We start from the raw sequence: 12,221 nt of genomic DNA, 5'->3' as shown, positions 1-12,221 counted from the left end.
TCCCATCACTTTATTTATAAGGACCTTACATGAGTCGATGGTCCAGCAGTGAGCCTCGGAGATCGTCCGCTTAGGTTCAATCCTACCCATTTTTTATGTTTACCATCAGCTCTGATGATCGGGTAAGTGTTCGACGAAGCATCAGTTCAGTCTCTCCTCTCTCACCAGTAAACAAAGGCAACCCCAACCAAACGACTGTTTTTTGTTTTTTTAGATGTTATCCTCAATGGGAAGCGGGCTAATTATAGAAAAAAGCCCTTTAGTATTGACAAATAGCATATTATTGTATTTTCCTACTTTGTTTTCAAAGAGTTTAAGATGGTGGCAGTTCAGCTGTACAGATCATTGGGTACAGACAGTGCAAGCAGCACCACCGATCCGCGTCCGATAGAGTTGTATGACTCACTTAAGTTGTGCAGGTGTTAGATCATGGACGTGACGGTCGAGGGGATGCTGTCGTCATCACCGTCACTATTCTTCATTAGGCTTGCAGTAGGCTATACGGGTATTCGTGTTGTGGAGGATGGCGTTTTGGAATGAATGAATTCATATCAATTTCATGTGAAACAAACAATGTTTTTTTCCTGGACAGCCACATTGCCTAACATCATTTAAAATAAACGAATCGATAATATTTGGTCTTCCGATGCACTTAATTGTTAATCACATGTATTATAGTCTACTACTGTAATTATAAGTGTTTTTTAATATCGCGTCGCCTCTGTGTGCAATACGACCTCCAATGCAGCAGGTGACGCAACTTTTAATACTTGCAATATAAAACTACCGTAAGCGTAATTTTTTATTTTATTTCTCAAGATGTCGGTGTACGGACCTGTGGTGAAAATTCACCCTGTCGTTCTCGCCTCCATCGGGGACTCATACGAACGGAGAAATGAGGGAGCGAGTCGTGTGATCGGAACCTTGCTTGGTACTTTAAATTTACTCCGAAAAGTAGCTGTAAAGAAAATGTATTCGAAGCGCAGTGAATCCGGCATGTCTCGCTAGCTAATTGCTAGCTACAGCGGTATGTCTCGCTAGCTAGTTGCTAGTTAGCTAGCTAGCATCACTTCGTTGGGTGCTTGTCAATCTCACATCTTGACAATCATAGCTACTTAACTAGCTACCAAAGCTCTGATTTAACTTACCACTTTACCAAGTATTCTAACGTTTTAGCTTCTCTGCGCTACGAATGGTTTTTAGTTAACGTTGCTAGCTAGTTAGTAATATAGGTTACATGAAGTAGTTGAACGTATTTGTCCCCATAAGCACACTAGTATGACAACTTGTTGCATTCTTGTGTTCCTAAGGTACCATTGACAAGCACTCTGTTGAGGTCACCAACTGTTTCTCTGTCCCCCACAATGAGTCTGAAGATGAGGTGAGTAGAAACTGATGTCACCTATCGACCTCTGTAACGTAGAAATGAGTGAAGTTGGCACATGTGAAACCAGGAGTGACACTGTAGTCTTTGTGACGGCGACAGGTTGCTGTTGACATGGAGTTTGCCAAGAACATGTATGAGCTCCATAAGAGGGTGTCACCCAGCGAGGTCATCGTCGGATGGTGAGTAGGCCAATGTTTTCATATTCCCATCCAGTAAAGCTTTTGTCTCATGCCAGTACTAACAACGAATGACCCGATATTCAATCTAATGGGATAGGTACATTCCCTAAAAAAAAAAGGTGTTGTGACCAAAAGCCTATGCTGTAGATAAAACTCTGCTCTAAAGTGAATTCATTCTCCTTCGTCAGGTATGCCACTGGCTTTGAGATTACGGAGCACTCTGTGCTGATCCATGAGTACTATAGCCGAGAGGCCACAAACCCCATTCACCTGACCGTGGACACCGCCCTGCAGAGTGGCAAGATGAACATCCGCGCCTACCTCAGGTCAGTGACTTCCCTCGCAACCTTTCACTTCAACCAGTCGCACTTCTGTCTCATTACTTGTTTGTCCACCGAGAAGCTATTGCTGACGCAAAGGATTTCTTTAACTCTTGACTTCCTGCCCTCGTCTTTGTTTTTTTGTCTTTTGCTACGTTTGCATTTGCTGTTTCGTTGGTTTGCTTTTTTTCCTCTCGCTTTGAGATTCCTTACGTAGTTAAAAGTGGTTCTATAACAGGGGTTCTCATAGGTTCGCAGGAGGTCCACGACAGAACACATTTTGGCCAAGGATCTCTGGAATAAATTTAGAGGGTGTAATAACATTACATTACATTTAAGTCATTTAGCAGACGCTCTTGTCCAGAGCGATTTACAAATTAATAAAATCCAATAAGTTCTTAACATACTGTATGTAATACTTTATGCTCTTAACCCTGGGCAACATGGGCCTGGGAGGCTCACAAGGATATTGGCATCCACAGTACTCCACCAATTATATATTTTTCAACTCAATAATTAATATATTCCACCATTTAAGCTTTAAAACTGCAATGTTTTCTCTTGTCCTCATGGCAAGATGTGTAGAATTGCTGGATATTAGTTTTAAAAGCTGCAACAACAAAACATCTCTGCCCGTGACAAGATGTGTAGAATTGCTGGATATTAGTTTTAAAAGCTGCAACAACAAAACATCTCTGCCCGTGACAAGATGTGTAGAATTGCAGGAAATTAGTTTGCGGGAAAATGCGCTGCACAAAGTCATAGTAAAACTCCTTTATGATATATTTTTATATCACTCAAGTTGTTCTGATTGAGGGGGTTCCTGGTGAATTTGCTTTCACAAAGGGGGTCCCTGGCCTCAAAAAAGTTTGAGAATCCCTGCTTTATACGTTCAAATGAATCATAATTATTCCGTTGCTTTGTTTCCTCTGACAGTGCCCAGATGGGTGTGCTGGGAAAGACAGTCGGTGTGATGTTCACCCCTCTGAGTGTGAAATACAAGTATTACGACACCGAGAGGATAGGCGGTAAGAATGTTCTCTCTTTGCCATGTTTTCTATCCATTTAACTTTTCTATGTCCCAATTTGTGCCTTTCTTGGACATTGTTTATTTGTTATGTCATATGTTTAATTGGGGGGGGGGGGGGATGTAACACTCCTTGATAAATGGTAAATAATGGTCTTTATATTCCAGTTGACCTTCTCGAGAGGACGAGAGATGCTCCTAACACCACCAATGGGCTGACCTCTGACCTCTGCCAGGTTGGCGGGGCTGCTGGCCGGGTTCAGGACATGCTGGCCACGGTACTGACCTACATAGAGGATGTGTTGGTGAGTACATACACAGAGCCTATAAATGGCGATGCCACATGGCACCCTATTCCCTATGTAGTGCACTACTTTTGACTAGGGCCCGTAGTGCTCGGGTTCTCAGTCAGTCGTCTCTGCTTGCATTGCTATTGGAGTGATCTGTGTGTAGATGCTCGCTGCATGATATGTTATAGACTGCTCTGGGTAGTGTTTACAGCAACGATTACATAGCTTAGTTTTCTGAAACCCTTTTCTCTCTGTGGCTGTTTCAGTCTGGTAAACAGACAGCAGATAACAGTGTTGGACGTTACCTGATGGATCTGGTCAACAAAGTTCCTAAGATCACAGCAGAGGACTTTGAGACCATGCTCAACTCCAACATCAACGTGAGTATGCCTCCGTTGGATTCGGGCCTGTATTTATCAAGTGTCTCCGAGTAGGAGTGCTGATTTAGCATCAGTTTATGCTTTTTCAATGAATGAATACGATTTCATGGACTGCGTGGAGCTGTTCTGAAATCAGCACTCCTACTCTGAGACACTCGGCACGTAGAATTGATTCAGTTGAACAGCTCTAGTACATACTGTGTTTGTCCCTTGTCCTCATGGCGTTTGTGTGAATGTATACCTTTTACTATTTGCAGGACCTGTTGATGGTGACCTATCTATCGAATCTGACTCAAGCCCAGATCGCCTTGAACGAAAAAATCGTGGTACTCTGAGCATTGAGGGATTTGGGGTTGTTTACTACTTTTCTTTTTTTGGAGTTGTATTTAATTTCGTGTGTATATTCTTAAACTCAAATTAATAAAGGTGTTATAACAGTACCTAATTGCTATGGTTGCTTTTAAAACTTAGGTAATGTCTTCTAACTAACAAATTCCACAATGTCCTGAATAGGACAATGCATCCGTAGTTGTAGCATCATTTTAACTTCTGGAAAAAGTGAGGTCAGATACATTTGCTTGAGTGAATTCTATTTCCCCCTATGGGTGTTGTCACAAGAGATACAAATAGGGCTCAATACTGTATTCCGGTGTAGTTGCCACTTCACCAGTCCCCGGGATGAAATCTATCTTGTCCGCAAGGTGGCACTAAAGAGCTCAGGCCTGTTGCCTTGCACGGTGAGGTCCCTGCTGTTTCCTAGGCAACAGGGGGTCATGGTCAGGGAGAGGACAGAATATGGCAGAGGAGAGGATCAATGAATTCTGAGGACTAGATGGTCAAAGAAGGGGTCTGCAGAATTCCCAGTAACTATTTGGGATGCACATTTTGATATAATGGTCATCTTTAGTATCTGTCTGATTTTATGTACATCATATTTATGCCTCAGGCCCACCCTTTTTACGTAAGATTTCTCCCTTTGACTGAGATCAACAACAATGAAACGTCGTTCATGCATGCATGCATTCATTTCTTTGAATCTTGATTTAAAACAGTTTAGTCAAGTACACAAACAGTTCGGTCCTTTCCCCATCGTTACCATGAATACAGTTAGTATCGAGGGGCAACAGGGATACATTTAACAAGTGTTTACATTCTCATCCTAGTGGGATCAATGCTGCTGTGTTGTAAAGAGTAATATAATTATCATATACTGTTTAACAAATTACTTTGAGACTCTTAAATGTCCTTGAGTACCCGGAAAGCCATCCGCCAAATAAAATGTATTATAATAGCTGGCATGCAAACCCTGCTGTCATTATCTAATAAACTATTACAGTATTATGATGAGAGGAAGTGGGTTTCACTAAGTTTGAGTGTGTCCAAAATGCCAAGCGTATTCCCTGTATTGTTGACCAGAACCCTATGGCTCTAGGAAATAGGGTGTCATTTAGAATGTATCCTTAGTTGGAGCTTGAAGGGGATAGATGGTCAGGGTTGTCGGCAGCAGTAGAGTTGTGTAGTTATGGTCACTAAGTAACATACAGAACAGCTAAGAGTTCTGCATCTATCCATGGAGATTGTCCTTTTGTGGAGCTTTGAAAGGAAACTGGACTAACACAAGAATACCAGGGCCATGTGTCTTCATAAGGCTTTAAACTCCTTATACATACTGTATGCATCCAAAATGGCACTCTATGGGCCTTTGTAAAAAGCAGTGCACTATAAAGGGAAAAGGGTGCCATTTTGGATCCTCGGGTCACTGTCTCATTAAGCCTTGAGCACAGACTCATGAAACCCACAAAAAAGCTTATTTGGTAAACCATATTGCAGTTCTAAAGTCAATCTTACCGACAGTAGGCCCTAACTCTGGGTCTTTGCAATTTTCCCTCTTTTAGGGTAGTGGAAGCATCACACAAGTGAGGACTCATAATGTACCCATGAATGATTTTTAGTCTTTCTGCTCTTTAGATAATGCCACAAAAAGAGCTCTCATCCCAATTCCATAAAAAAAAATACTGCCCATCTGCCAGTAGTCTGGTTTCTATTATTTGTCCCCTGTGTGCTCCACAACCCCATATTTTCCATTCACAGGCACTACTTACATTTCATAATGAGAGGCCAATGTGTGTGAACCCTGCCAGGCCAAAGCTATAAGAGCAATGGAAATGTATGCTTCTGTTTGTGGAATGAAGTAAGGAAAGTCTCTGTTTGAATCTGAGATTTGGGGAGATTGTTGCTTTGCTTTAGCTGTGCCGGTTGTGAGAGAAAAATGCAGCACTTCTGGGGACACTTCAACCTCTCACTGGCTGTGTCCCGACCCGAATGGCACCTATGCACTGCACTACTTCTGAACAGGGACCATCGGGCCTGTGGTCAAAAGTAGTGCGTTATGTAGGGAATAGGCTTCCATTTGGGATGCTACTGCTATCTCCCCCTCCCATGGCTTATCTCCAAGGAATGCCAGTGAGTCACAGAATTCCAACTGGTAACAGAACTTTGGTGCTGTTTGGTTGGTGCCCCGTGAGGTGGCGATCTGTACAGTACTCTAGATGGAATTACGTTTGTATGCGTGGGACATTTCTCACCCGAGTGCTCATTCTTTGATTAACTATGTCGTGACAATTTAAAAAGGTCTTGAATACATGACATATATTACTGTGTTATACTTCCGTGTATACAGTACCAGACAGTGGGTGTCCTCAAAAGTATTTACCACGTCAAGGAATAAAACCCCTTGTCTTTTTGTTATGTCTTCATAGTACAAGTTAGTTCTTTGGTAGTTTCCCCATGATTTGGGCAACTGGAGTGTACTTTATTTTGCACGGGACATTTCTCCCAATTTGTAACAACGAGCGCTCATTTGAGAAGGATTTGACCCCATGGTCCATAGGGCTCTGGTCAAAAGTAGTGCACTATATAGGGCATTGTTTCCCAACCCTGGTCCTTGAGTACCCCTGACAGTACACATTTTTGTTGTAGCCCTGGATAAACACACCTCGTTCAGCTCTTTGAGGGCTTGATGATTAGTTGACAAGTTGAATAAGGTGTGCTTGTCCAGGGTTACAACAAAAGTGTGTACTGTTGGGGGTACTCTTGGACCAGGATTGGGAAATAATGATATAGGGAATAGGGTGCCATTTGAGACACAACGATGGTCTCCATATTATATGGTACTTATGTGATGATAGTTTCTAATGTTAGCCTTTCCGGGGTCCAAAACTGTCTATCAACTAGATAAACCACACGGCTCTACCAACTATTTGTAGCAAAAAACAAAATGGCAGCTCTATTTCTGTAGTCTCCTTTACTTCTAGATACACTATCGTTCAAAAGTTTGGGGTCACTTAGAAATGTCCTTGTTTTTGAAGGAAAAGCAATTTTTTTGTCCATTTTTAAAACAACATAACATTTATCAGAAATACTGTGTAGACATTGTAAGTGTTGTAAATTACTATTGTAGCTGGAACCGGCTGATTTTATTTGAATGGAATACCTACATAGGCGTACAGAGGCCCATTATCAGTAACCATCACTCCTGGTTTCCAATGGCACGTTGTGTTAGCTAATCCAAGTTTATAATTTTAAAATGCTAATTGATCATTAGAAAACCCTATTGCAATTATGTTAGCACAGCTGAAAACCGTTGTTCTGATCGAAGAAGCAATAAAACTGGCCGCCTTTAGACTAAAGTACCTGGAGCATCAACATTTGTGGGTTCGATTACAAGTTCAAAATGGCCAGAAACAAAGAACTTTCTTCTGAAACTCATCAGTCTTTTCTTGTTCTGAGAAATGAAGGCTATTCCATGCGAGAATTTGCCAAGAAACTGAAGATCTTGTACAACGCTGTGGACTACTCAATTTACAGAACAGCGCAAACTGGCTCTAACCAGAATAGAAAGAGGAGTGGGAGGCCCCGGTGCGCAACTGAGCAAGAGGACAGGTACATTAGAGTGTCTAGTTTGAGAAACAATCCAATCATAAATCTATACTATCGTTCAAACTGACTGAACTGTCTAGTTTGAGAAATGGACGCCCCACAAGTCCTCAACTGGCAGCTTCATTAAATAGTAGCCACAAAACACCAGTCTCAACGTCAAGAGTGAAGAGGCGACTCCGGGATGCTGGCCTTCTAGGCAGAGTTGCAAAGAAAAAGCCATATCTCAGACTGGCCAATAAAAAGAAAAGATTAAGATGGGCAAAAGAACACAGACAGACACTGGACAGAGGAACTCTGCCTAGAAGGCCAGCATCCCGGAGTCGCCTCTTCACTGTTGACGTTGAGACTGGTGTTTTAGGTTTTTGCCATTTGGGTCACATATTGTGTCTCCAGTCTTATACAACTTCCATAAGACCCAAGTGCTCTTTTGGCTTTGCGTTTCAACATATGAACTTCCCATTAATCAGAAGTGGTAATTTTGCATTGAAAGGATTTTATTACCCTGTAAATCAACCCTCTGTTCTAAAATAGGCCCAACATGGCTTCAGTTAGGGTTAAAGCACCCATGGACCGCCAGACATTGTGCCATGTGGCAGGAAACGGGTAAGGCTGAACGATTTCCCCTCTGTACTTTAATGATATGCTCCTGTTACAGAGTCAAACACTGCTAGCTAGCAGTATAGACCTGAGTTCAAATAATAATTCAAAACATTACAAATACTTTGAGCTGGTTTGAGCTTTACTGGCACAATATAACCAATAGAATAGTTTCAAATCTGTAAACCCTACCTTATCTGGCACTCCAGGCAGGGCAAAGGAAAAACTCAAAGTATTTGAAAGTGCTGGAAGAGATGATGCAGCACTCACTCGGAGCCTGGTGGTTCCTGTGGCGGGAGATACGGCTGCTTGTCATCGCCTAACCCAAATGGCACTCGATTCTCTTTGTAGTGCACTAGTTTTGACCAGGGACCATAGGGTTTAAATTAGTGCATGATATAGGGAATAGGGTACCATTTCAGATACATCCATCATCATGGAGTAAATGAGTCCAAATATACAAGTGAAAGACTAATACGCACTACACTCCAGGCTACTAGACCCTTTCTACAGTAAGAGGAGAGACTAATATTCCCCTCTACAGTAAAAAAAGAAAGAGACTACTAGACCCTTTCTACAGTAAGAGAAGAGACTAATATACCCTCTCTAAAGTAAAAACAAAGACTACTGGACCCTCTACAGTGAGAAGAGACTAACATATCCTCTCTACAGTACATTATATTCCTCTCATCTGAGAACAGTACTGGTACTGTACTACTGACTAGCACTGTACCACTGACAACATTCATAAAAAACCATGTACTATCAGAGCCCAGTTTTCCACAGACAGCACAGCAGCATGTTCCCTCAGTGCTAATTTGTAACTGTATGGCAGTCAGAGAGCTGAAACATGCCCTTGGTGGTGCATGGCGGATGGTGATGACTCGCCAGTGAGTGTCCCCCCCTCCCGTCCAATGCCAAGACAGCTTGGTTAATTAAATGCACTCTGTTCAGACCTTCCTTCCTGTGCCAACTGTGACATACTGCACTTAGAGGGAACCCGTGTGTGCCATGACAGCCTCACCGCTCTCTGAAAGATGTGTTTTTATTACAGACCAGCCAAGTGTTACTGTAAAGCTCTGAAGGCAGATAGAAACAAAGTGTGGATCCCAAATGGAACCCTAGTCCTTATATAGCCCACTACTTTTGTCCAGGGCTCTCGTTAATAGTAGGTCAAAATTGTAGGTCGAAAGTAGTGCACTGTGTAGAGCATATGGTGGTATTTGTGATGCAAGCTAAGACAACGTAGGCCTACAGTAAATAGCAGAGGGAGGGGATGGAGGACTTCCAATCCAGTCATCAGAAAAGAAAAGCTTTCTTTTCCCCACTTTTACGGTGTGCGATCGGAAAGAACATCAGAGAGCAAAAGGACACATTTACACTGCTGATTGGAAGATGAAGTTGCGTTGTATTGTTTTTCAGTGGCAGTATAGTTCATAAATGGCACTTTATTCTTTATACTGTATAGTGTACTACTTTTGACCAGACCTTTTCAAAAGTAGTGTACTATATAGGGAATGGATGTCATTTGGGACAGTAAGACTTGGTGTCATTTGGGACACAGAGATTTGGGATGCACGTTACATGGGCAAGGTGCCCTAGCTGTGGCTAGTATGCGGTGTGCTCCCTGTCTGTATGTGTATGTGCATACCCATGTATACCCACCATGTATACTCATGTATACACAGTACCTGCATGTATTTCAATATAAACACACAATGATATGGGAAACATTTATTGCTGCCTCTGGCAAGAATCAAAAAAGTTATTACACAGTTTGGAAGAAACCATTTTGAAATCCCTTTTTAACGAACAACGAACGCACAGTGTAGCGGCTGGTTTAGCGCGTGAGAAGAACACACTCCACCCTGGCGACGCGTCCTCCCCTATCGTTACGGGCATGCTCAGCAGAAGGGCTGTGCAGTGCTCTCAGCGACTGAAGCTGGGCGCAGGGGAAATGCAACCGCCGCGCCAAACATCTTCCAGGTAGGATGCGTATCTATGCCATTAAGCGTTTATAACGATCTCGCAAATATGTATGCGTTTTTTGTATACTAGGAGTATTCTTTACCATGCAGATGTTGTTTTTTTCAGGGGAGGGGCTGTCTATTTTTGCTTCACGTACAAGGTAGCGCAGGGTGGCTGTTTGAGTCTTGGTAAATACACACACACTCAGCTAAGACGCATCTGCAAAAGCCTTAAAATTAACGGCGCTTTAAATTTGCACTCGGAAAATGTTCACCCTTTGGTGAATTAACATTTAACAACGGTTGATGGCGAGATCTGAATGTGTATTTTATAACATGATGGGTGTATTTCGGGGAGCATGTACAATTGCAATGGGGTTATGATTTTGGCTAACGACTGTTCGCCAATGCACGACCGCTCACATTTTCAACTTGCAAGTATCGATCTTTTTTTCTTTTCATAGGCGCTAGTAGCCTATATAGCCTACCTGCAGTAACCTATAGCCTACAGTCTAAAGCAATGTGTTTTCTGTGGAGTGCAAAGCAGACTTGAGAAATCATTCTTTAACAGGTCAATTTTAAGTATAGGCTGTATCCGTTAACACTGCATTATAGCAAGGTTCTATAGAGTAGGTCATACCGTAGCCTACTGTATCTACCTAGTCTACATAGTAGCAGGATCTGTTATTGATTGGCAGTGGTGGGATATAGTAGGCCTCACCTGTTTCAAATGATAATGCCTCCATAGAGGCATGTGGAATCAAATATCTAGGAAAAGGTCCAAACATAAATACTGGGTTTCAACTTAGATGGCAAAGTTCATAAACCCGCCTACGCCGTAGGTCCGGTATACAGGCCTGTTTGACTTTTAGGTCTCCAATAAAACGGCATGGTAGATTTCCATCATAAGGTAAGAGTTAGGATGCATGGTGTTGCAAGGGCTGCGTCCCCAATGGCACACTATTACCTAGATTGTGCACTATTTTTGACCAGCGCCCATGCCATTCTGGGATGCAAACCTGGCAACAGTGGGGCCTCACTCAACATAGCCAGGTGAGCTGAGGGAAGGGGAGGGGAGGAAGAGGTGTGTGCCAGGTCAACAGCAGACAGTAACTCTGGCAACCTCAGCATTGCCATTTTACCCTGCATGCATTGAATCAGTCAGGGTATCAGTCTGTACCATATGCCATTGCCTTTTCTGCTGGAGTTTGCATGGCGTTCCTCTTCCAGTAGTGACCTTGCTCAACAAGGCACTGCTTAGTGCACTATTTCAGTGCACTATTTTTGACCAGAGCCCTAGGGCCTGGTTAAAAGTAGTGCACTATATAAGGAATAGGGTGCCATCCGGGATGCAGTTACTGAATGGTTTCAATATAGCCACATCTCTCCATCAGCTCCTCAAAACTAGTTTCTCTCTGTAGGCTACACTTTGTTTGGTCTGCTGGCTTGTTTGACCATGGCAGCAGAGAGAGAGAGAGAGAGAGAGAGAGAGAGTAATTGAGCATCTACTTTCCATTGTGTCAATTTAGACTTGCCATATTTACTCTTCTACATTGTGCCTGGTGTGTGTGCTGGTTTCCAATGGAAACCCTTGAGATATTGTGTGTGTTATTGTAGAGAAGCAGGCAGGCAGCAGGTGCTTCAACTGTTTTGACACCACACACAAGGGGCCTGGAGTCATTAAAGGGCATGTAGGCTATTTTAGATGTTGGAGATGTTATTTATTTATTTACTCAAAGTTCTACCTCAAGTGCCACCTTTGGGGTGCTTACTAGAGACTCATAAAGTGAGTCCCAAAATGGCACCCTGTTTCCTGTATAGTGCACTACTTTTGACCAGAGCCGTATGTGCACTATATGCAGTGGTCACAGCAGTGGTCACCAACCTTTTCTGAGTCAAGATCACTTTCGCAGTCAAAAAGCAAGCCGAGCTCTACCGCTCAGATAAAAAACAACAACATGGAAAATGTAAGCCTATACAACATTAATAAAAACAGTCTGTAGGAATGAAATTTGTACAGTAGTGCTAATACATTAGCACAGCATTGTCACGCCCTGGCCTTAGTATTCTTTGTTTTCTTTATTATTTTAGTTAGGTCAGGGTGTGACATGGGGAATGTATGTGTTTTTGGATTG

The 12,221-nt window shown here is 42.6% G+C and overlaps 3 protein-coding genes across 6 annotated transcripts in view; 2 read left to right on the top strand and 1 right to left on the bottom strand.

The window, feature by feature from the left end:
• The window catches only part of LOC129824453 (G protein-activated inward rectifier potassium channel 3-like), a 30,118-nt gene extending 29,577 nt beyond the window's left edge, over positions 1–541 (bottom strand). The window contains exon 1 of one of the 4 annotated variants that reach the window (XM_055884137.1): positions 407–541. The gene's annotated coding sequence lies outside the window, so the exon portion shown is untranslated. The other 3 variants (XM_055884133.1, XM_055884134.1, XM_055884135.1) reach the window with 3 other exon arrangements.
• A 252-nt stretch (positions 542–793) lies between these two features.
• On the top strand, positions 794–4,023 carry LOC129824454 (eukaryotic translation initiation factor 3 subunit F-like). Its single transcript, XM_055884139.1, has 8 exons — positions 794–931; positions 1,311–1,381; positions 1,487–1,566; positions 1,755–1,892; positions 2,823–2,914; positions 3,082–3,218; positions 3,470–3,583; positions 3,841–4,023. Exons 1-8 carry the CDS (start codon positions 820–822, stop codon positions 3,916–3,918), a joined length of 822 nt encoding a protein of 273 aa, XP_055740114.1. The 5' UTR covers positions 794–819; the 3' UTR covers positions 3,919–4,023.
• Positions 4,024–9,999: 5,976 nt separating this feature from the next.
• LOC129824452 (uncharacterized) overlaps positions 10,000–12,221 on the top strand; it is a 145,065-nt gene continuing 142,843 nt past the window's right edge. Inside the window, exon 1 of the mRNA XM_055884132.1 lies at positions 10,000–10,105. The gene's annotated coding sequence lies outside the window, so the exon portion shown is untranslated. The remainder of the gene's footprint in view (positions 10,106–12,221) is intronic.

Source organism: Salvelinus fontinalis, chromosome 26, assembly GCF_029448725.1.
Source record: "Salvelinus fontinalis isolate EN_2023a chromosome 26, ASM2944872v1, whole genome shotgun sequence".
Lineage (NCBI taxonomy): Eukaryota > Metazoa > Chordata > Actinopteri > Salmoniformes > Salmonidae > Salvelinus > Salvelinus fontinalis.
The sequence above is the reverse complement of the archived record's forward strand: the minus strand, read 5'-3'. Positions and strand labels throughout refer to the sequence as shown.